The 23,531-nt window shown below is 54.9% G+C and overlaps 3 protein-coding genes across 7 annotated transcripts; 2 read left to right on the forward strand and 1 right to left on the reverse strand.

Moving 5' to 3' along the window:
- Positions 1-390: 390 nt before the first annotated feature.
- Positions 391-14,567, forward strand: SEMA4G (semaphorin 4G). Of its 4 annotated transcripts, none has more exons than XR_006299834.1 (16): positions 391-525; positions 3,436-3,915; positions 4,024-4,172; positions 4,455-4,517; positions 7,799-7,897; positions 8,020-8,113; positions 8,265-8,378; positions 8,564-8,733; positions 8,809-8,978; positions 9,275-9,419; positions 9,567-9,789; positions 10,210-10,325; positions 10,448-10,611; positions 10,779-10,840; positions 12,275-13,337; positions 13,472-14,567. XR_006299834.1 is itself a non-coding variant. In XM_043597283.1 (15 exons), exons 2-15 carry the CDS (start codon positions 3,792-3,794, stop codon positions 13,102-13,104), a joined length of 2,523 nt encoding a protein of 840 aa, XP_043453218.1. In that variant the 5' UTR covers positions 391-525; positions 3,436-3,791; the 3' UTR covers positions 13,105-14,567. The 4 variants fall into 4 exon arrangements, 2 of the variants coding, with proteins under 2 accessions (XP_043453218.1, XP_043453219.1); XR_006299835.1 differs by having other exon boundaries at positions 13,476-14,567; XM_043597283.1 differs by having other exon boundaries at positions 12,275-14,567.
- Positions 14,568-15,197: 630 nt separating this feature from the next.
- MRPL43 (mitochondrial ribosomal protein L43) lies at positions 15,198-16,690 on the reverse strand. The gene is made up of 3 exons (XM_043597297.1): positions 16,493-16,690; positions 16,297-16,403; positions 15,198-16,168 (listed from the first exon to the last, which is right to left on the reverse strand). Exons 1-3 carry the CDS (start codon positions 16,621-16,623, stop codon positions 15,927-15,929), a joined length of 480 nt encoding a protein of 159 aa, XP_043453232.1. The 5' UTR covers positions 16,624-16,690; the 3' UTR covers positions 15,198-15,926.
- A 33-nt stretch (positions 16,691-16,723) lies between these two features.
- On the forward strand, positions 16,724-22,013 carry TWNK (twinkle mtDNA helicase). Of its 2 annotated transcripts, none has more exons than XM_043597286.1 (5): positions 16,724-18,511; positions 18,676-18,730; positions 19,090-19,197; positions 19,514-19,655; positions 20,815-22,013. In XM_043597286.1, exons 1-5 carry the CDS (start codon positions 17,269-17,271, stop codon positions 21,133-21,135), a joined length of 1,869 nt encoding a protein of 622 aa, XP_043453221.1. In that variant the 5' UTR covers positions 16,724-17,268; the 3' UTR covers positions 21,136-22,013. The 2 variants fall into 2 exon arrangements, with proteins under 2 accessions (XP_043453221.1, XP_043453220.1); XM_043597285.1 differs by having other exon boundaries at positions 18,698-18,938.
- The last annotated feature ends 1,518 nt before the right edge of the window (positions 22,014-23,531 follow it).

Genomic DNA, 23,531 nt, shown 5'->3' on the forward strand with positions numbered 1-23,531 from the left:
AGCACCCTGGGCAGAGAGCCCAAGAGCATAGCAGGAACGCAAGAAGTGAGGTCCATATTAGAAGACTGGTCAGAGGGCCCTCGGAAAGTTAAGCCCCCAGAGAACAGGTTTGCAAGTCCCCAGCAGTAGGCAAGTCAGAGGGGTCCTGGGGTTAGAGGGGAGGCAAGGTGGGCCAGAAGCCCATGGAGAGAGCGCAGGGGTGGTGAGGCCACCACCAGGGGGCGATACTGGTGCTGCTGCCCTTGAGGGTGGAGGACGCCAGATGCCCGGAGGCCGTGTGAGCCTTGGCCTCAAACCTTTATCGTGTAGGGTGGGGGGCGCGAAAGAAGAGAGCGGCGCCCTTCCCTGCACCCCACCCTGTCGGCCCCGCCTCCCTGGCCCCGCCTTCCAGCCCCCGCCCCACCCCCGGCTCCGCCTCCACCCCCCGCCCCGCCTCCGGCCGCAGCCCCTTCCTCCCGCAGCTGGTGCTGTGGGGCCGCGGAGCAGCGCGTCGCCGTCTCTATGGCCGGGGATCCAAGCTTAAAGGTGAGAGAGGCAGGGAGCGCGGGCGGCGGCGGGGCCTGGGCCGGGGGGCGGAGGCCAGGCCAGGCCTTCCCCACATCCATTCCACCCTCCAAGCTGGGCCAGGCCTTTCTCACCGTCAAGTCCCGGGTCCTGCTATAAAGGCGCTGGAGGGGCGCGGGCCAGGCCTCCTGCCGTGCAGGGCGCAGACCCGCCACCGCGGAGTCGGGGACCGGCGCGGGGCGGGGACCCGCGTGGCGAACAGTGTTCCCCGGGATCTGGGTCACGTCTCCTGGCGTCCGGCGGGATCGAAGGAGAGCTTGTCCTCGAGCTGCAGCAGTAGAGACAGAGGTTAGATCTGAGGAGAGGGAAGACCCTCATACTGTCCAGGATGATGGAAGGAGAGGGTAGCGGGGGAAGGGCTCTCAGGCCAGAAGAGACGGCCATCCTACTGGGCCGAGGGGAATGCCGCCTACACTAAGCAGGTGGACGTCTGGGATGAAGGTCGAGAGCCTGCTGATCCAACATCGATCCTGTTTTGGGGGGGAGGGGGTGCCTCCGTTCCTCAGTTTCTTGAGCCCTAGGATCTAATACTCGGAAGGTGATCAGAGTTCAGGGGGCTGGCCCTAGGGAGGAACCCAAACTGTGGAACTGGGGGTGGAGTGTGGGGTGTAGACTGGAGACCTTGAAGCCTTGTCGCCACTGGGGGAGGGAGGGCAGCCGCTCCGCCCCCCGTTTAGCCCCGCCCTCCCTCCCAACAGGTTAAATGGAGGCTGAGAGCCCCTGCCCAACTCCCATATCTAGAACGGCAGCATACAGGGGAGTGGAGCGGTGCTAAGTTCCATTCCATCTTTCTTTTGCTAAAGCGAGGGGCCTCCTTCCGTCTAGGTTAGGTACCCCTTCCTTTGCAGAGAAGCCCGTTGCATTTGAACATCTGAGGTCAGATGCCTCCCTACATCACCACACACACACACACACACACATTTGGAATCTGGCCTTAAAATTGGGACTTTGAGGAAGGGAGGTAATGCTGCTCTGCACCTCAGTGGACACTGGCAGCCTCCAACCCTGCAGTGAGAACTGGACCCCTGTTTGAACATATGCTGCCCCTGCACACATGTAATTTGTGTGTCTGAGCACTGTGTGAACATACATGTACTTGACCCTTCTGTTAACATGAACATGCCTGACCTACTGTATCGGTGGGTTTGTGTGCATGTCCCTACACATATGTATGTGCACGACCTTTCTGTGAATAGGTGTACAATCCTTCATATGCACACGTGTGGATTTATAACCCTCCTTAACTTCTGAGGCTGTGCGATCTGCTGAATGAACGGATGAGAATATGTGAATAGAGCCTTATTTGTCAATGTGTATGAACGCATCTGGCAGGCCCTTTATATGAGCATATGTGTGCACAAACCTCCCTGTGAATGTATGTGTGCATGACTCTCCTATGAGTACATTTGTTCACAGCCCTTCTGTGAACATGTGTGTATGTGCACCTATTGTGTGCACATCACCCCCTTCTGGACATGTGTGACTTCTGCCATGAACCACACTCTGAGTGGTTTCTCTAACCTGGAGTGTGTTCCTCCTGCCCAGTCCTAGAGCCTGATACCTCATAGCCGTAGGGCTCCCTCTCCACCCCCCACCCCACTTCTGCACTAAGCAAATAGGAGGCCCCAAAGGTAAACAGGTGTGCCTCCACAGTGAGGGGTGGGGCATGGGCAGTTTGCCTGGGGCCTCGTGCTGCCCAGCCCCCAGATGAGGAGCTGACGCCCTCTAGTCTACACTCTTCTCTACACTCATACTATATTCTCCCCCTCTGGGCTCTGACCACTACAGTGCTGACCTTTACCTCTTGAATAAATGCTCCAAATTCCTGTTTTCCCTCTGGCCGGATCCTAGTCCTTCCCCTCGCCTCAAGGCCACATAGTTAATATTTGACCTGGAAAGGAGGGGAGAGGCCAGTGGCCCTTGTGGCTGTGTCTGTGGGTGTCTGATGAGATTGGGTGGGTCAGGCTTCCTCCACACCCAGCCCAGTCCAGGAAGCCTTCAAGAGCCACCTCAGAGATCAGGCCTATTACAGGGGTCAGGGGAGATCTGCCACCTACTTCCACCCCATCCCCACATGACTTGAGAGAGTCCAGGTGTGGAATAGTCTCCAGGGTAAGCCAGGGGAGGTGGCCAAGAGCTCCCATCACTCACCATTTCCATGTTGCTTTTATCTCAACTGGCCTTGCACACTAGAGCATCCTGCATAGATATTACACCTGTGCAGTGCAGCCAGGGGGCCCCAGATACCCGCCCCCCACCATGTCTATGAATGCCTATTTGCAGGTAGGGACACGTGTGGATGCCTAGCCAGAGAGTGCAGTACAGACTCGCATGGGCAGAGTAGAGATGTGCACCCCCTCGGAGAGGAATGCTGAGGAGGAGAAGTGTCTAATTAAAGAGAGATTCCAGAGGGAGCTCTCGGGCCAGGGAAAAGAAAAAACAAAGGGAAAACAGGACAAAATCAACAAAGGCCCATTAAATGTCTCTGCCAAGCTTTCTTGCATAAGGCACCCCCGCAGGCAGCAGGGGCAGCTGCTGCCCCAAGTTTGGTCCCATTGTTGGGAGGAGAAGGCATTCTCTCTGAAAACGGAGCTCCACCCGAGACGGAGGCCTAGCTTAGCCTCTGAGTTGGCCAGAGGAGGGTGGATACTTTGGGTTCGGGTTGGGAGGAGTCTAGGGTCTTGTAAGGAGGGCAAGTTCTACCCAACTTGCATCAGAGCAGAGAAGTGGACAGAGCGACAGTGAGCCAATCCTGACGTAGGAGTTCTGTGGTCCCTCCCACCAGTGCCCCCTGAAGTCTGGGGGTAATGCCATCTACCTTCCACACACACACAGATAAAAGAGCTTTTCTACCCTGTTTTTTTTCTTTAGAAAACGGACCTCAGAGAACCAGAACTAGTCCTGCTGTCGGGGCAGAGTGACCCCATCAGTGACCTACGACCCCCTTATGACCCCACAACTCCTTCCCACCATGGAGTTTGTATTTGATGCAGAAAAGCAGTGTGTGATCCATCCCTCCCTCTGACCTCTAACCTGGGATTCCATGGCCACACAACCCTGTGATTCCATGTCCCCTCGATTCCAGGACCCTCCCTGGCCCCATGACCCCTGACCTTCCAAGTGACCTCCCTGGACCTTGACCCCTGTGACTATTCTTGCCATCATACCCTGTGACTGTGGCCCTGGCTCCCCTTGGGGGTCTTACTGGTCTGGGCCTCCCCAGAAAAATGTGGGGAAGGCTCTGGCCCCTCTTCCTGAGCTTCCTCACAGCATCTGCAGTCCCTGGACCCTCACTGCGGAGACCATCCAGAGAACTAGATGCCATCCCACGGATGACCATCCCCTATGAAGGTTAGATGCCCCCCCCCCCCCCCGCCAAATTTGAAATGCAGCAGGAGCCAGGTCTGGGAGTGGGGAGGACACCCCAGGGCTGGGCTCACGACTCCCACTCTCCCCAAGAGCTCTCCAGGACCCGGCACTTCAAGGGCCAAGCCCAGAACTACTCAACACTGCTGCTGGAGGAGTCTTCAGCAAGACTGCTGGTTGGAGCCCGAGGTGCCCTCTTCTCTCTCAATGCCCGTGACATAGGAGATGGGGCTCACAAAGAGGTTAGCCCTTAGAACCTGGAACACCCAGAGGATCTCCGGCTTTATCCACCTCCCTGGGACCTCGATTTCCTGGAAGCCTCGCCAGCCTTCCATAGCCCCCTGGTCAGATAGCATGGCCCTTCCTAAACCACGTCTCCCTTACCATCCAATGCTCCTCCTGAAACCTACCTGTACCCCAGTTTCCCCTGTTCCCTGCAGTCCTATACCTGGTCCCACAGATAATGGTGAAAGGGAAGGCTCCTGGGGTCAACACATCAGCCCATTCCCTTTCCCTGTCTCCAGATCCACTGGGAGGCCTCCCCAGAGATGCAAAGCAAATGCCATCAAAAAGGGAAAAACAACCAGGTATGTGGTCTGTCCTTTCCCCAGCTCCTTTCCTTCTCTTCAGTTGGAGATGTCAAGGTTGGTGGGGACACAGATGGAGAGGTATGGATCAGCCAGTCAGTTGCAGCAACCACAGCAAACACGTGAGTGTAGCCAGAGTGGTGGGCCCTAGGTGCAGCACTTCTAATCCAAACAGCTGGTCACCTACCAGCTTGGCCTATAGTGGCATCTGAATCTCTTCTGGGCTCCTGAGTAAGAATCATGATAGAAATAAGTAATCTCTAGTAAATGCTGACTTAGCCATTATCTCTCTTAATTCTAAAATAACCCTATGAAATAGTATTATCCTCCATTTTACAGATGAGACAAATGAGGTTTAGTCAAGGACTAGCTCAAATACCCAGTATTCCATGGAGGGCTGTTAGCGAATTGCCAGTTCTTTCAAGCTAAAGAACAGGGTGTCTGCAGGGGTTCCATGTCTGGCTATGTAACAGATCCATCTGGAGAACTTTTTAGAAATACGCATTCCCAGGGGTGCCTGGCTGGCTCAGTCAGTAGAGCATGCAACTCTTGATCTCAGGGTCATGAGTTCAAATCCCACATTGGGCATAGAGCCCAATGAAAGAAGAAGCCCAAAAAGAAAGAAAAAAAACTATATTCCCTGGCCCAGGGGTTCTGATTCAGTGGGTCTGGGGTGGTGTCGGGATAGGTGTGTTTAACGAGGCACCGCTAAGAGATTTCATCAAAAGTGCTGCTGGAGCAGCATGGGTAGGAAGTGGGGCTGGTGAAGCAAGTGGAACCCAGTCACAGAGCACTGCAAATGCCCAGCTAGAGGTATGGGTTTTATTCTGTGACAGTGGGCACCCTCACCATTTGGTACTTTAGAGACTCTCAGACTTTAGTGTGCACAAGAATCACCTGGGTATGTTATAAATGCAGGTGCTAACTCAGTCAGTCTGGGGAAGGGGCCCAAGATTCTGCAATTCTAACAAGCTTCCAGAGGAAGCTGATACTGTTGCTCCCCAAGCCACACTTTGGGTAGCAAGGCTTCAGGAAGACAATTCCCAAAACATGTTCTGAGAAACATTAATTTTCAAAAGGGGGGTTTAATGGTCAGATGAGTTTGGGAAATGCTGTATGCTTAATGCCACAGTGCACAGCAACATCCCTAAGGCCCTGAGAAGTCCCCTGGCAAGGCAGGTTTTAGCCATGGTTTCCAACTTATTTGACCACAGAATTCCTCCCTCATCCCACTTTATTTTTTTGTTTGTTTATTTATTTAAGTTTATTTTGAGAGAGAGTGTGTGTGCATGAATGGGGGGGGGAGGCAAGCAGAGGGTGAGGGAGAGAATCCCACACAGGCTCCTCATGGGGCTTGATCCCACAAACCATGAGTTCATGCCCTGAGCCGAAATCAAGAGTCAGACACTTAACTTACTGAGCCACCCAGGTGCTCTCCTTCCCACCCACCCCCATCCCCCCCCACCCCCACTTTTTTTGTGTGTGTGTTTATTTATTTTTGAGAGAGAAAGAGACAGAGCATGAGTGGGGAGGGGCAGAGAGAGAGGGAGACACAGAATCCAAAGCAGGCTCCAGGCTCCGAGCTGTCAGCACAGAGCCCAATGCGGGGCTCGAACTCACAAACTGTGAAATCGTGACCTGAGCCGAAGTTGGACGCTTAACCGACTGAGCCACCCAGGGACCCCGACCTTTTTTAATGTAAACATCTTGGGGAAACACTACTAGAGTAATACGAATCCAGGCCCAGGCACTAGATGGATTAAAATGGAGTAAGTCTATGGGACACCTGGGTGGCTCAGTTGATTAAGCATCTGACTCAGTTCGTGATCTCGTGGTTCGTGAGTTTGAGTCCTGCAAGGAGCCTGCTTGGGATTATCTCTCTGCCTCTCCCCTGCCCTCTCTCTATCTCTCCCTCAAAATAAATAAAAATAAACTTAAAAAAAAATCCTTCTAAAAAAAAATCATAAAATAAAATAGTGAGTCTGGAGGCAGGAAAGGCAGTGAAGGTTGGGGGCATCATGGGGGTCAGAGGAGGAAGGCATGAGCAGGCTAGTGGAGAGAAGGGACCCGGGGAGGCAATGGGATGAGACAAAAAGGCCTGCATGGATTCAAACCCTGGGTAACAAGCAGGAGGAGGAATCATGAACAAGGCAAACAAGTGTGGGGGGGGGGTGCTTAGCTTGAGGCATTTAATGGGCAGAGAAGAGCAGTGTGGCTGGAGCAGGTGAGGGAGGGGAGGAAGGCACAGAGACCTACCATGCAGGGCCGGAAGTGGTAGGCTATGTTCAGGACTCTAGTGGGCCACTGAAGGTTTTTTAAATACAGCAGTGACATGATCTGGTTTACATGTTTAAAATATGCCTTGGAAAGTGGGTTGCCAGAGGGTGCTAATCGGTAGAATATCTCTGGAAGGAAACCAGACAATGGTAAGAGCAGTCCCCTTTGAAAGCAACAGGGATAAAAGGAGACGCTCTGTTTACAACCTATCCCTTTGTACCTTCTGAATTTTACACTGTGTACATGCATTCCTCACTCATAGAATAAACAAGTAGCTTTTACAGAGTGGCGGAGGCTTGGGAGAACTGACAGGCAGTCTCTACAGTTGTCCAGGGAAGAGGCAACAGTGGTGACATGGACTAGGGTGGTGGAGGTGGAGGGGGAAGTGGACCACGTCAGGAGACATGACGACAAAGAATCTCGAGGAAGGACTGAACATGGGGGTGAGGGAGTGGGAAGCAGCAAGGATGACTCCTGGAATCGACTAATAAGATGGATGGATGAAGTGAGGTGGGAAAGACTGGATGAACAGGTTTAGGAGGGAAGATGCAGGTTAGGGAGGAGGGAATGAGCTAGCTATTGGGTGGAGAGAGGGCAGAGCCTGGGGATACATTTGGTAGTGTCACCCTACAGGGGGTGTGGGAGCTCCAGGACTAGGGGACACTGCTGAGAAGGAGATGTGAGAGAAGTGTCTCAGGGTGGTGGGAGCCCTGGGGGCCCCCGAACTGGGGGTGCGGAGGGCTGCAGGCCATGCAGAAGCTGGCAAAATGTGTCAGGTAATCCTGACAGTGAGATAGAAGACTGAAGAGGGGTCAATGCCGCTGGGAAGCCCAAGGACAGTGGGTTCCAGGGAGTAGTCTGTGTTCCGGGCAGTGAGCAGGCCCACTGGGAACTCAGAACTGTGTCGGGTGGGTGGGGGCAAGAGCCGAACTACAACGCTGGATTAACGGAAAAGGCCTCTAAGCAGGCTGGGGGCTCACAGCCCTCTCCCACTTCCCCCCCAGACGGAGTGCTTCAACCATGTGCGATTCCTTCAGCGACTCAATGCCACCCACTTCTATGCATGCGGGACTCACGCCTTCCAGCCTCTCTGTGCAGCCATTGTGAGTAGGTCTGCCCCAGCCCAGCCCTTATTGCTGCTCCCTGGCTCTGGACCAGTCTGAGCTTGGGCCATGACCCCTGCCTGTCCTCGAGACCACTGACTTCTGGCCTCGTAATCCTCCAGGATGCTGAGGCCTTCACCTTGCCAACAAGCTTTGAGGAGGGGAAGGAGAAGTGTCCTTATGACCCAGCCCGTGGCTTCACAGGCCTCATCATCGGTGAGCATGCGCTCCTCCCCACCCTGGCCCCTTATCCATCAGCGTGCTCTTTGGGGGACACGGACCTCGTTGCTAGGACTTGCCACTGATATGTGTTATGTGCCTTATTGTATGTGACGTGTCTGTCACGCGTGGCATGCCTGTGCTCCAGATGGAGGCCTCTACACAGCCACACGGTATGAATTCCGGAGCATCCCTGACATCCGCCGAAGCCGCCACCCGCACTCCTTGAGGACTGAGGAGGCTCCGATGCACTGGCTCAATGGTTAGGAGGATGAGGCACAGGATGTTGGGGGGCAGGGGACTATTCATCTTTACTCCCTTGGGCAGTTGACATCCCATCCCCAAATTCCCAGGTGAGCCTGTCTATTCCTGAGTGTGGTTGAGTGAGGGGTAGTGGAGGGGATCCCCATCCTGTCTCAGGGGCCACTTGAACTGCCCAACCTGCAGATGCTGAGTTTGTGTTCTCCGTCCTGGTACGGGAGAGCGAGGCCAGTACGGTGGGCGATGACGACAAGGTTTACTACTTCTTCACGGAGCGGGCCACTGACGAGGGCCCCAGCAGCTTCACCCAGAGCCGCAACAGCCACCGTGTGGCCCGTGTGGCCCGTGTGTGCAAGGTGAGTGGCACCAAGTTTGGCCCAAGAGTGTACAAGTGGAACCTCTGACGCTGACCCTGTGCCCTACCTCCCCAGGGAGACCTAGGAGGAAAGAAGATCTTGCAGAAGAAGTGGACCTCCTTCTTAAAGGCGCGTCTAGTCTGCCACATTCCACAGTATGAGATGCTACGTGGTGTCTGCAGCCTGGACACGGACACCTCAGCACGCACACACTTCTATGCGGCCTTCACGCTGACCACACAGTGGTCAGTGCAGGGACAGTGGGGACACAAGGAACTGGGGACAGCCTGAGGCCTGGAGCAGAGGTCAACGAGGAGAAATAGGATCCCTTGTGGGGAGGCTGGTTGCAGAGAGAGAATTCCAGGCACATCCAGCTAGCCTGGAGCCAGAGGCCACAGTGGCCTCCTGACCCTTAGGAGAGGCCCTGAGGCCGAGAGCTGGGGTTGGCCAGGGTTAACAGTGAGCTCCAGGCTGGGGCAGGTGGCAGGGGGGCAGGCTCCACCCAGTGTGGCTCAGGCCCCTCCCCTATGTCCCTTCCTAGGAAGACCCTAGAGGCCTCAGCCATCTGCCGCTACGACCTGGCCGAGGTGCAGGCTGTCTTCGCAGGTCCCTACATGGAATACCAGGACGGTGCCCGGCGCTGGGGCCGCTATGAGGGTGGGGTGCCGGAGCCCCGGCCCGGCTCAGTGAGTGCCCAGGCCTGGGGTCAGTGCTGAGTAGACAGAACCCCCGGGAGGGGCAGGAGGGCCTAGCCTTGGGGGGGGGGGGGGAGGAGGGGGAGGGCACGCAAGCAGTAGATTCCTGAGGTTCACTGCCTCTGCCCCCCACCCCAGTGCATCACAGATTCATTGCGCACTCGCGGCTACAACTCATCCCAGGATTTGCCATCCCTCGTCTTGGACTTCGTGAAGTTGCACCCACTAATGGCTCGGCCCGTGGTGCCCACACGAGGACGGCCCCTGCTGCTCAAGCGCAGTGTGCGCTATACACACCTCACAGGGACGCCTGTCACCACGCCTGCCGGACCCACCTATGACCTGCTCTTTCTGGGCACAGGTACTTTTGACCCCTGGCCTGGGCCCTTTGGTAACTGCTGACCTGGGTCCTTGATCCTCGTTGACCGCTCATCCCCTGAATGACTTTTGATCACAAAACCCTGGTGACCAATGATGTTGATTCTTCAATGAGCACTCACTACTGACCCCCAGTGACCACTGGCTCTTGGTACCTGCGGATTCCTGTCACCAACCACAGTGATATTTGACCCTGATCACTAATGTTTCTGGACCCAACAATTCCTGCCATGACAAGCCCAGAGTTCCCAGCCAGGGAACTGTTCCCAGTCCTGAGTAACTGTTACCGGCTGAATCCTTGTCCCTGACGTCCTGGCTCCCAAGCTACTCCCATTAGGCTATTGCAGGGGGCTGAAAACAGATTCCATTTCTGGGTTCTGACCCTCTGCCCTTTCCATACCAGCTGATGGCTGGATCCACAAGGCCGTGGTGCTGGGTTCTGGGATGCACATTATCGAAGAGACACAAGTGTTCAAGGAGCCCCAGTCTGTGGAAAATCTGGTCATCTCTCCAATGCAGGTAGCCTCTGACCCATTACTTGCCAGAATAGGGGGAGGGAGTGGGTGGCTGGGCAGTGGCCGTGTGTGTCTGTAGGTGGGAGCTGGGGGTGTTGCCAACCAGCTTTCCTCTCCGGCTCCCAGCACAGCCTTTACGTGGGGGCCCCTAGTGGTGTCATCCAGCTACCACTGTCGAGCTGCTCCCGCTACCGCTCCTGCTATGACTGCATCCTGGCCCGGGACCCCTACTGTGGCTGGGACCCCAGCACCCATTCCTGCATCATAACCAACAGGTCCCAGGGTAGCAGGTAAGAGGTGGTAGGGGTGTGCGGGTCCCGTGTGAACAGGGGATCAGGGCCTGAGGGGAGGAGGCGGGCCTGCTAGCTGGAGGGGGAGTGGGGGGCGGTTGTTGGCAACAGCATCATTGACTTCCACTGGGGAAACTAAAGCTCAGTTCCCCTGTTCGTGAGTTTAGGACAGCACTGATACAGGACATAGAGAGAGGAAACCGAGGCTGTGAAGGCAACAAGGACACAGGTAAGTGACAGGCATGGACGTGTGTAGGCCCGGCTGCATAGCCCGTCCTCTACGTTTACTGTCATTTGCCTGTGCGTGTACGTATCTGAATGGTTGTGTCTGTGTGCTTTCAGCGAGGATGTTCCAGCACAGTGTGGCACAGAGTAAGTGCTCCACAGACATCTGCTGCCCTAAAGGATTATAAATGAGGAGAAAGGCTCATGACATAAAAGTTCTTTTTGTCACACCTGAGCTTATAGCCAAGTGTGTGCTGGCGGGGGCGGGAGGGGGGGCAATTAAATGATCACACAAGTAATTCTTTCCATTGGTTTTTGCTACAAAAGGAATACTTACAACTATAACAAGGATTTGAAGGACAATGAATACTCCCCTGAGGAAGATCAGATGACTGAGCTGATACCTAAAGGAGGAGTGGAAGTTAATAGTCATACTAACATGTACTGAGTACTTACTCTGTGCCAGGCGCTGACCAAACACGTACACACACGATCTCTTTTATGCTCACAGCATTGCTAGGAGAGAGGTGCCACGATCCCCATCCCTATGAGGGGCAATCTCTCTGAGGTACAGGGAGAGTAAGTACACTGCCCAAAGTTAATAAGCTATTAAGTAGTGGGGTCAGAATTCAAACCTGACCCCAAACAGTCTGACTGGAGTCGGTGCTTTTCATTACTTCTGTGCTCTTTCCCCCTGGCCAACCAGCGGAGGGCACGGAGAGGGGGGGTGACATCCAAGCAGAGGGGCAGCAGGCCGATGAGCTTGGGGTGTTTGCCAAGAGGCTGGAGAAGTGGGCAGGGACCATGTTGAGGCGGGGAAGTGGCACAATCAGTGTGGTGTTTTTAAAAGGTTACCCCACTCCTGCATGGAGAATAAATTACATGGGGGCCAGAGTGGGCCAGCAGCTGGGGAAGGAGAGAAGTGAACAGGGCTGAGATGGATTCTGGAAGCAGAATCCTGGTGAGAATTAGACACGAAGGTGAAGGAGAGAGAGAGGCAAGGGGACTCCCCGGTTTCTGACTTAAGCAGCTGAGTAGCTACTGGTGCCATTCACTGTGACAATTCAAGGAAAAGACCTGGTGTAGTTTGGGACGGAGGCTTTGGCCTTAGTTCCTGTGCCATGTTCAAGAGACCTCCCGTGGAGATGCCCTGTGTGTGGAAGATGTTCAGGTCTGTCGATCAGGGAAGAACTCTGTGCTAGAGATTGAGCTTACAAATCATTGGCAGATAGCAGGCACTGAAACCACTGAGACGGGCCAATGCAAACCTTAAACGGGAACACAAACGCAGGAGACCTCATTCCGTTGTCACCATGATTCCAGATTTGCGCTTGGTGCTAGGGACTAACAGTGAACCACCTGACCTGCCATCTCCAGCGCCCTCCCTCAGATAGACAACACTGACCACTCCTCTCACCGCCCCCCTCCCCACCTACAGGGCCACCACCACCACTGAGAACCCGCTCTGTCCTCCGAGGTGACGATGTTCTCCTGCCCTGTGACCAGCCATCCAACCTGGCCCGGGCCTTGTGGCTGCTCAATGGGAGCATGGGCCTGAATGACGGACAGCATGGCTACCGCGTGGGCGTGGATGGGCTGCTGGTGACAAACATACAGCCTGAGCACAGTGGCAACTATGGCTGCTATGCTGAGGAGAATGGCCTCCGCACCCTGCTGGCCTCCTACAGCCTCACAGTCCGGCCAGCCACTCCTGCCCCAGCTCCACAAGCCCCTGCCGTGCCCGGGGCACAGCTGGCACCTGACGTGAGGCTACTGTATGTGCTAGCCATCGCTGCGCTTGGCGGCCTCTGCCTCATCCTGGCTTCCTCCCTCCTCTATGTGGCCTGTCTTCAGGGAGGCAGACGAGGGCGTCGAAGGAAATACTCTCTGGGTCGGGCTGGCCGGGCAGGGGGCTCTGCTGTGCAGCTGCAGACAGTTTCAGGCCAATGTCCTGGAGAGGAAGACGAGGGTGATGATGGGGAGGGGGCTGGGGGCCTGGAAGGTGGCTGCCTCCAGATCATCCCTGGGGAGGGAGCCCCAGCCCCACCGCCTCCGCCGCCCCCACCGCCACCGGCCGAGCTGACCAACGGGCTGGTGGCCCTACCCAGCCGGCTGCGCAGGATGAACGGCAACAGCTACGTGCTCCTGAGGCAGAGCAACAACGGAGTGCCAGCAGGGCCCTGCTCGTTTGCTGAGGAGCTCAGCCGCATCCTGGAGAAGAGGAAACACACACAGCTTGTAGAGCACCTGGACGAGAGCTCTGTCTGAGCCCAGCCTCCTAGGACAAATGCTCTTCCAAGCCAGCCTGTCTGCCCCAGGCTGGGCTGCTGCTTCCCCAACACAGCCACTCTACCTTCACCTCCCTCCCCCCAACTCCAGGCCCTTCTCCCAACTTTGTGATGTCCCTGTAGGGCTGGCAGAGTCAGGCCCAGCCAAAGTCCCCTCCTCAGTCTCCACAGACCCATCTGTGAGCAGCCCAGGCCCACCGGTGCTCCTCAGAGGTGGGTACTCCCCCAGGACGTGGAATTCTGTAGACCCAGCCCCAGTTCCTATTCCCTTACCCCAATCACTTGGGAGGAGAGGATGCCATCTTCCTGCCCCATTTGTCTGTTCAAATCCTTCCTCTTTCTCCCAGGCAGGGCTCTGCAGGTCCAGATGACCTCAAGGTCACCACCCTCTGCGTGGCCCTATGTGCTGGATGGTCCCGAAACCAGACAAGACCTCTGCCAGCCACCAGAGCCACCTGAGCCCTGCATGCATTCACGTGTGCACACGGATGAATGTCTATCAGCTGGGCTGCAGGGCCCCCACCCCCATCTCCTGGAACACTGTGTTTCATCTCTCCTGGACTTTGGGTACCCTTCCAACGGCCATATCCCATCCTATCTAGGTTTCTCCCCTAGTCCCAGCCCCATGTGGTGACCTCTTTGGCAAAAGCTTGGGGACAGGCCAGTCTGGGGAGGTAAGACTGTGTCATTCCCCTCTTCTTCCTTAACGTGCAGCCCTCTTTGGTCAACCTCCTCACCCCCTTGGTCACTCTCAAGAGTGACAGACAGAGCCCCAGGCATGTCCCTTCACACACACGTGCTTACATTTCCACTTGCATTTCTGAGCCTCCCTTTGCTGCCTCGGACCTGTATCTGTTGGGTTTGGTCCATGGACATTTCAGAGGGAGAGCCCTCTCCCATTCAGCTGTCCTCTCAGACATTTCCCTAGGACGGGTGACCAACACTGCAATGAGCCAGCCTCCCTTTTGGGGACCAAGCATTTGCTACCCCCAGACCAGAGCAGGGGGAGGAGATCTGATGTCTCACCTGGCACATGAAGCCCGTTCTTGGAACTATGCAAAGGGCAGAGGCTGGGAGTTTGGATGCTTGGCTCCCATCCCTGTCCTACCTCACCGGGGCACTTTCAGGGTCCAGGGGCCTCTGAAGTCTCCAGGCCCATATGGGACAATCAAATCCTGACTGAGCTCCCCCATTCCCCTTGGGTGAGGATGACTGTTATTTTTGTAGCTGAGAACGTGGAATCCCACGGGTTTTTACTGCCCTTCACCCAACTTCTCCCACCTCCACCCCACAATGAATGTATTTATTGTGAGAACGGCTACACTTCTTTAGGAATGCCCCCACTCACCACCAAGGTGGGCAGAACAGGCATGTGACAGAGTGGGGAGCCTGGGCTCAGCTCCTCCCCCTCCTGTTGGTTAATAAATACCCTCTTTCCCCACAGCCATGTGTGGTCCGCTTGGTCTAGACTGGCCTTCCCCTGGTCACCAGGGGGCAGGCTTCTGATTCTATGGAAATGGTGCTGCAGGGTTGGCTCTGCTCCCCATAAAACCATTTGCAGGGGAAACTGGGATCCTCAGGTTCCATCTGACTGCCCTGGGTGGATACACAGGCCTTTATAACGTTCTCACTACTCACTGATCATGGTGGTATGGGCATGACAAACAAAATTACAACACTTCAAGAATTCATACAAAGGTTTCTAGGTTTTTACCTCCTAGCTTTTTTCCTCACTATTCCTCCCCCTTGTTTTGGCTAAGCCTAGAAGATGCTCTGTTTATCAGCTCTCTTGTTCATCCCCAAAAGCTTTTCAGTCCCGTCCCTCCCCCCAACAAGGGACAACAACATGAATTCATTTCTGCAGAGGGGCCTGTCTTGGGGAGTAGTTAGTAGTTAGGACCAGGGCAAGCTTGTTACCAGGGACCTGGCCTAAGAATCAGTCTCCAAGGGTTAGGACTGGATAATCACATGGCCTCTAACACTAACCATCCTGAAGGGTTGTATGTTCCCCTTCTGGTTTTAGGATAATGAAAAATAGGGTTAGACTTAAAATATACACATATTTTGAAGATCTCAAGTGTAACTTTGGGCAAGTTTATTAACCTCAGTTTTCTAATCTAAACATTTACACGGATGTAAAGTGACTGTCCTAATGCCAGGTTCACAGCAGAATCTAAGGTGCTAGCTCTCTCTAGTTCAATGGTTGCAGAAATAGGACATGGATGGGAGGGGCACCTGGGTGGCTCAGCCAATTAAGCATTCACTTTGGCTCAGGTTATGATCTCAGTTTGTGGGTTTGAGCCCCATATTGGGCTCTGTGTTGACAGCTTAGAGCCTGAAGCCTGCCTTGGATTCTGTGTCTCCCTCTCTCTCTGCCCCTCCCCCCCACACACACACACTGTCTCTCTCTCAAAAATGAATAAATGTTTAAAAAAAAAAAAAGAACTGGGACATCAGAGATTCCTCAGAAGCCAGTCTTGAAACCCCACACCTGGATTTGAGATCACTATTATCAGTCTGGATTACAGAGAAATAAAAGCCTATAAAATCCTTGAAGAATCAGGTTTCAAGGATGTCAACTGGGCGATTAATTAGGAGACTTAACAAAGTCACTGCCCCTCCTCCTATGCAACGAAGACAAGCAGCTCTTCTTTATCCCAAGCAAAAGCTTTGGCGTCAACTTCCCTTTTGGTGGGCTCCATCTGCCTGCGTGGGCTTGGAATCCCCTGAACCAGAGAGGAAGAACCACCTCCACTGGGGCAAGAGTCCAAAGCCTGGGATTGGAGTTGTTGGGGTAACTCTTCATGGCACTTGCACCTGGGCTGGGGCAGCATCCTGGACTTCTCGCGGGCGCAGCCCGCCCAACGTTGTCGGTTTGTTGGTGAAGGGGTGCCACTGGCCCTGGATGCTAGGGCTGTCCGTGTGGAAGGGCTTACGGATGCGGATCACTTCCAAGCCCGACTGGTCCGCCAGTTTCTGCACCAGCGTCGCAATCTCCGCCACTGACTTGCAGTGGATGCTCTCCTCGCGCACAGCCCCGTTAACTGGCCGAAGGGAGGGGGTGGGGGGAGAGGAAGCGGATGGATCAGGGTAAGACGAAAGGAAGGCGAGCCGGCAGGGCACCCCCCCCCCCCCAGATGCCGCCCTCCAGCCCTCGTCCGACCCCACTCACGGTACTCGGCCACTACTCTGGGCACACAGCACGGCCGCGAGTTCACGTATATTACGACCCCCGGGTTCCGTCGGGCGAAGTCTGCCACCTCCCTTTCCACGAACTCCCTGCGGAAGCCCAGAAGAGTAAGCACGGCGACCCCCGACCCTGGGCGACCTCTGCCCCGAGAGCACCCCGCGCCCTGCGCCCGGCTCACCTGGCGCCGCGGGACGAGGGCGCATCGCGACTGAGGCTAAAGCTGAGACGCTGCAGCTGCTGCACGTAGCGACCCAGACCGTTGTGGAGGACACTGGCCAGGAAGCGGCTCGGGGTCCCGCGCGCCGTCATGGCTACAGCGCCCAGGCAGCCCAACCCAACCCAACCTCGCGGGACGGGGGCGGGACTTACGCCGGGACTTCCGGTTCCGGGAACACACGCGGCCGGGGAGTTTTGCTTCCGCGGTCATGGCCCGGGGCGTGGGACAGTGACCCACGTTGCGGTCGAAAGGGGCGAGAGGAAGGTGGTGATGCGCGGCCACGGTCGCAAGCGGCACAGCTCTTGGCAGTAGAGTTGGGGGCTAGCGCCTTGAGGCCAGGAAGGGCTCAGGCGGCGGTAGAGATGAGGACGACCAGGAGATCCCCTGGAGGGGCGGGAGTGGTAAAGAGATGATCTAGACAAGGCACAGCGGTGAGGGGCAGTGTGGAGGGTCGTAGAGGTGAGGTGGCTGCACAGGGCCATGGAGACAGAGAGCCAGATAGAAGCCCACGGACGTGAAAGGGGCCTGTAGATGGCCATAGATGTGAAGTAGCAACGAGCAGGGGCTGAAGAGGATTCAGAGAGATGTTTATGAGGGAGAAGTTGGAAGAAAGAAACCACCTCCAGTGGGCTCTGTAGAGTGCTGCGCCGAGGATCCCTGGGGTCTGACCTAGCGAAGGCCCCCCGAACAAGGCACGGAAGGCATTTCAAGTAGTGACTTCCTCGGTTTGACTAGGAATGTGGGTACTCCTTCGAGGTGGGTACCCCCTCCGTATCCTGCTGCCGCTGCGTGGGGAGTGGATGGGTCGCAGGGGCCTGCCCAGAAGCCTGGCCCCAGGCCCTCCTCGAAGACGGTACAGGAAGGAGGCTCTCCCAGCCTTGGAGGTACCAGTGTTGCCTGTAACTGCAACTGAAATCCGCCAATATTTGCGGGCACGTGGGATCCCCTTCCAAGATGGCCACAGCTGCCTGCGGGCACCCAGCCCCTTTGTAAAGGCCTTGCCGCTCAAGGACCAGAATGGTGCTACTGCTTCCTTCAGCCTCTTCATTGACAAGACCACAGGCCGCTTTCTCTGCATGACCAGTCTAGCAGAGGGGAGCTGGGAAGACTTCCAGGCCAGTGTGGAGGGACGAGGAGATGGGGCCAGAGAGGGGGTCCTGCTCAGTGAGGCCCCAGAAGTGGAGGACAGTGAGGAGGTCCGGAGGATCTGGGACCGAGCTGTACCTCTCTGGGAGCTGCCTGAGCCGGAGGAGGCCCAGCTGGCTCGTGTGATGTTTGGCCTTACCAGAGTGACAGATGACACGCTCAGGCGTTTCAATGTGCGGTATTTGCGGCCGGCTCGCAGCCTTGTCTTCCCTTGGCTCTCCCCTGGAGGTCTGGGATTACGAGGCTTGAAGCTACTAGGCGCTGAAGGCCAGGGAGATGGAGTGCACTACAAGGAAACCACCATTCCCCGGCCTGGGGTCTACCGTAATCTGTTTGGATTACCACTCATCAGTCGTCGAGATGTTGAGGTGGTACTGACGAGTCGTGAGCTGGACAGCCTGGCCTTGAACCAATCCACAGGGCTGCCCACCCTTACCCTACCCCGAGGAACAGCCTGCTTACCCCCTGCCTTGCTCCCTTACCTCGAACAGTTTCGACGTATTGTGCTCTGGCTAGGAGATGACCTTCGGTCCTGGGAAGCTGCCAAGTTGTTTGCCCGAAAACTGAACCCCAAGCGATGCTCCTTGGTGCGGCCTGGAGACCGGCAGCCCCGGCCCCTGGAGGCCCTGAACCGAGGCTTAAGTCTTTCTCGTATTCTGCGTACCGCCCTGCCCGCCTGGCACAAGTCGATCGTGTCTTTCCGGCAGCTTCGGGAGGAGGTGCTAGGAGAATTGTCCAATGTGGAGCAGGCAGCTGGCATCCGCTGGAACCGCTTCCCAGACCTCAATCGTCTTTTGAAGGGACATCGGAAGGGCGAGCTGACAGTCTTCACAGGTGAGCCTTGGGAAATCACTTCTTGGGGTAAGAGACAGAGGATCAGGTGATGAAACGAATGTGGGTTTGGGCCATGGCAAATGTTAAAGAGGAGGCTTCTCCCAACTTTGAAACCCTTGCTCCGGGTCTTAATTTTAAGGGTAGAACTTTCCTCCCTTACCCAGGTCTGTATTCAACCCCCTGCAGGGCCAACAGGCAGTGGGAAGACCACATTCATCAGTGAGTATGCCCTGGATTTGTGTACCCAGGGGGTAAACACGCTATGGGGTAGCTTTGAGATCAGCAACGTGAGACTCGCCCGGGTCATGCTGACACAGTTCGCTGTGGGGCGGCTAGAAGAGCAACTGGACAAATACGATGAGTGGGCCGACCGCTTTGAGGACCTGCCTCTCTATTTCATGACTTTCCATGGGCAGCAGAGCATCAGGTGAGATTCCAGGGCCGAGGGTTTTCAGAGAATGGGACTGCAGGAGAACAGATCCCCAACAGAATTTTCAGGAATGCTGGCTTTTCTGCTGGGATGGTCTAGAGACTGCTTGTAACTGACTCTTGAATTCCTTGCTTCTTCCTCTTCCCAGGACTGTGATAGACACAATGCAACATGCAGTATACGTGTATGACATTTGTCATGTGGTCATCGACAATCTGCAGTTCATGATGGGGCACGAGCCGCTGTCCACAGACAGGTGACACCCTCTTGTGTAGCTGGAACGCACTTGAACACGCGTGTCTTCGTAGGCAGCTGGCCCTTAGGCACACGCTGTGTTCTTGATTTCTGACCTGTGTGCCGGTACACACCACCCTGTGTGTATTTCTGCCTTCACAGACGTGTGGGTTGTGGCAGTGGGAAGTATGGAGAGGAACCTAAGTGTGAGTTCTTGGGTAGAGTGAAGTAGTGTGGGTCTGTGGCGTGGGGAGATGCGAATGAATCAAGAGTGTGTGCATGCTCTTGTGCTTCTGTCTGTGTCCGATAACCTCTTCACTTTGTTGGGGTGGGGGCAGGATTGCAGCTCAAGACTACATCGTCGGGGCCTTTCGAAAGTTTGCAACAGACAATAGCTGCCACGTGACACTGGTCATTCACCCCCGGAAGGAGGATGACGATAAGGAACTGCAGACAGCGTCCATTTTTGGCTCAGCCAAAGTGAGTGGCTTTTAGAGGAGCCCAAGCTTAGGAGGGTAGAGGGGGCAGGTGTGACCAGGGATGGCCCTCACTCAGCCTTCAATCATCTTGACTGTCCACTTAGAAGAGGCAGGAGACAGCTATCGCTGCCTCGGGGCCATGACAGGAGGAATACGTGTGCTGGGAGTATAAAGGCTGATGATAGTTGGTCCTTTGTCCTCCTTGTCCTCTAAGAGCTCACATCATCCAGTGGGGAAAATAGCAAGACCGTGATTATAACTCAGTATGATAAGAGCTACAGTAGGCAACACGGGCATTGGGGGAGCCGCGAAACATCTGAGTCAACCTGGGACATCTGGGGAGACTTCTTCACCCATTTGGGGAGAGGAGGTGTCAACAAAGGTTAGGTTGAGTTTTGGCAGACAGTAAGTGCTAAATAATCGAATAAATGGGAGGGCCTCCTGGGCAGCGGGACCAGCCCAGTCCTGGAGCTTCCAGGGGTACACTGAGTGCCTGTTACATGGCAGGCCGGCTGGGCACAGGGCATACAGGGTGGGGAGCACAAACTGTGCCACAATGGAACAGACATGGAGCTAGGGAAGAGAGTAACACAGAAGTGGGAAGATGATGGTTCGTTCTTTGTTTATGGGGATCAAGAATGGTCTCTGATAAAGTGTGACATTCTTTTTTTTTTTAATTTTTTTTTTTAACGTTTTATTTATTTTTGAGACAGGGAGAGACAGAGCATGAACAGGGGAGGGGCAGAGAGAGAGGGAGACACAGAGTCTGAAACAGGCTCCAGGCTCTGAGCGGTCAGCACAGAGCCTGACGCGGGGCTCGAACTCACGGACCGCGAGATCATGACCTGAGCCGAAGTCGGACGCTTAACCGACTGAGCCACCCAGGCGCCCTAAAGTGTGACATTCTGATAGAGACCTGAGTGATAAGAAGCAGGGGTTGAGTGGGGTGGTGGGCTGTGGAAAAGTGTTACAATCAGAGGGAATGGCGTGTACAGAATCTAGGGCAGCAGTGAGTAGTCAAGGAACTGAAGGATTCAGGTGGCCCCAGGTTGTGGTCAGTAGTCCATGGCTTTGCCATTCTTCCCTGGACCCTCAACCTTCCTTTTTACTTCTCATATGTCTTCTCACTGCTCCTTCCTCCTTTTGCCCCCATCCCCCAGGCAAGCCAGGAAGCGGACAACGTTCTGATCCTACAGGACAGGAAATTGGTAACTGGTCCAGGGAAACGGTATCTGCAGGTGTCCAAGAACCGCTTTGATGGAGACGTAGGTGTTTTCCCACTTGAATTCAACAAGAGCTCTCTTACCTTCTCCATACCACCAAAGAGCAAGGCTCGGCTCAAGAAGGTCAAGGATGACAATGGGCTAGCGACCAAAAAGCCCTCTTCTGGCAAAAAGGGGGCTGTGCCCCAGAACTCTGAGACTTGCTTGGATCAGGCCCACCAGCCCTGCCACCCAGACCCCTCCAAGCCCTCCAGGTGAAGGCCGTTCAGAGCCGGACACTGAAATGAGCCTGGCCGGACAGGCAGGGGCATAGACTTTTTTAGCCCTCTGCCAAGACTACCTCTGTCCTGTGGGCCTAAGCTAGGGGTCCTCCACGGAGGGTCCTAACCTAGGGCAGAGTTCCATAGTGAGAGACTTGAGAACTTCCTGTGTGCCAGGCTTCGTTCTAGGTCCTGGGAATACAGCACTGACAAGACAGATGAGCTCCCTGCCTCCCTAGAACCTGCAGTCTGATTGATAAGCAAGCCAAGAGAAATAATGAACAAACACAAAACGTATTTTTAGACAGTGAGATACACCATGAAGAAAAGAAAACCGGGCAATACATACAGCCTAGTGTAGATTAAGGTCGGAACAGATATCTCTAAGCAGAGGACATCGGAGATGGGGCCTAAAGGACTAGGATTGAGCTGTGTGAACATCTGGAGAAAGAGGGATCCAAGCAGAGTGGAAATGAGATACAGAGGCCCTGAGGTGGGAATGAGCAAATTGAGTTCAAAGCAGTGGGTTCAGGCCCCCTGAACGTAGAAGGGAATAGAGGACTTCTTGCCAAACTCAAACCTAGGCTTGTGGAGCCAAAGGGTGACATGGTGGGTACCAGACTCCTGTGTTGCCCATTCTGGACCCTGCCATGAGGTGGCACTTCCTACCATTGATTGGATCCTAGGTGCTTGACCCTGTAGTATCAGGGCCCCAAAGGTGGAAGCTGGCCAGAGAGCCATGGAAGGAAGCGGAGCCCAGAGTGCCTGCCACATGGACACAGATTCCATATTCTGTCACCTCAGACCACTGGGGTGGATAGTCATGACTTTTTGTAGAGCCTTTTCTAGTTTTACTGAAAACAGTTTTTCCATGGCCTTGGTTTCTGTGTTTTTTCTTATTTGTCCACCAGGTGTCTCCCCAGTCTAGAACTGGATTTTCCTCTTGCTTTCAATAGGGAGTCTTAGCTGTGCACTCCCAAGGAAACGGGCATTAAAGGGCCTTCACCCACACAACCCCTTATACCTCTTCTTGGCTTAGGGATGACAGAATGGTGTCTCTTTATCCTTATCTTCCTTGAAGATCTCCATGTGATCCCTGGCACAGGTGTGGGTCACTGGGCCACATGTCTAGGCCCTGCCTGACCAGCTGTCCCTCAGTGATACGAGCCACTCACTGACCTGAGTGCGGGTTCCGCATGCTGCCTTCTTATCGGACTCCCCATCCATTTGCCTCATCCTTGTACACTCAGTGTTTGTCTTATGTCAGTGTGTGTCAGAACTCCTAGGATTCTTTAAAAATGAAGAACCTAGGGCCTACTCCCCTCCCCCCCTCAACACACACACACAGATGTTTCTGATTCTAGAGGTTTGAGAAAAGTTACAGGATTTCTCATCTTTAACAAGTACTGAAGGGGATTGTCATGTAAAAGACTTGTGAAAAATAGTTCTAAATGATGGCACTTTTCCATCTCACTTCCTCTGATACCCTTAAGCCCTATTTTCCCTTTAGATTTGCATGCAAGAGTGGTCAGAATGCCAGGTGTCCTGAGGGAGCTGGGGAGAAGCCTTTTGTAAGGGTAGGTGGAGGTTTCCTGCTCCCTCCAGGCAGGGCTGCCTTATCAAGTTCCCCCAGTCCACCTAAGCGGGCTTCTGGGGCCCTGTGGAAGGCTCTGGGCTCTCTGGTCTGTTGGGTGTGAGAACTATGGCTACAGCTGACTCCTGAAATAGACCGTGGAACAAAGCTGTTCTCTGGGGAAGAACCTGTGGGGGAGGGAGGGGGTAGTTCCTCCAGGGCCTCCCTTCTTGGGGGTCTCCCAGACTGGCTGGAGCCAGGCCTCCTAATCCCGCAGTAATCATTCCCAGCCGCTGGCTGGTCTAGGCCTCATCCAGGGTCTATAACAACGTCAGCCATGCCTTCCAGATGCACACCACCAGGTCAGTCCTACCTCTAAGGATGTGGGTTCTACATCCCACATTCTGATCTACTGGGAACTCCTGGTGAGTTCTCAGGAAATCCCTGAGGTCCCTGTGAATTGGGGATAGAGGGACAGACACACACTTGCCTGTTTGTCTTGCCCCACCCTCCTAGCAGACTCCCTGCCCGGCACAAACGAGAATAATGATGGGGAGCTAATGCTCCCCCTACACACATTCCATTGCACCCCTGTCTTAAACTCCTCACATCAAGATTAGCCCAAAGTATGTTCAAGAGTCCCAGGAGCCTAGAAAGCAGTGGGGGAATCCCTGGGAGCCACTGTCCCTGTACCCAACCAGAGCAGATTAAGTCAAATTACCCTGGTTCTGCCTATGTCCAATTGGATATTAAGAATCTCCTTGCGCATTCAGGAAGGGCCTGGCCAAGCAGGGTCCAGCTGGATCTGCAGCTCTCTCAGA

This window comes from Prionailurus bengalensis, chromosome D2, assembly GCF_016509475.1.
Source record: "Prionailurus bengalensis isolate Pbe53 chromosome D2, Fcat_Pben_1.1_paternal_pri, whole genome shotgun sequence".
NCBI lineage: Eukaryota > Metazoa > Chordata > Mammalia > Carnivora > Felidae > Prionailurus > Prionailurus bengalensis.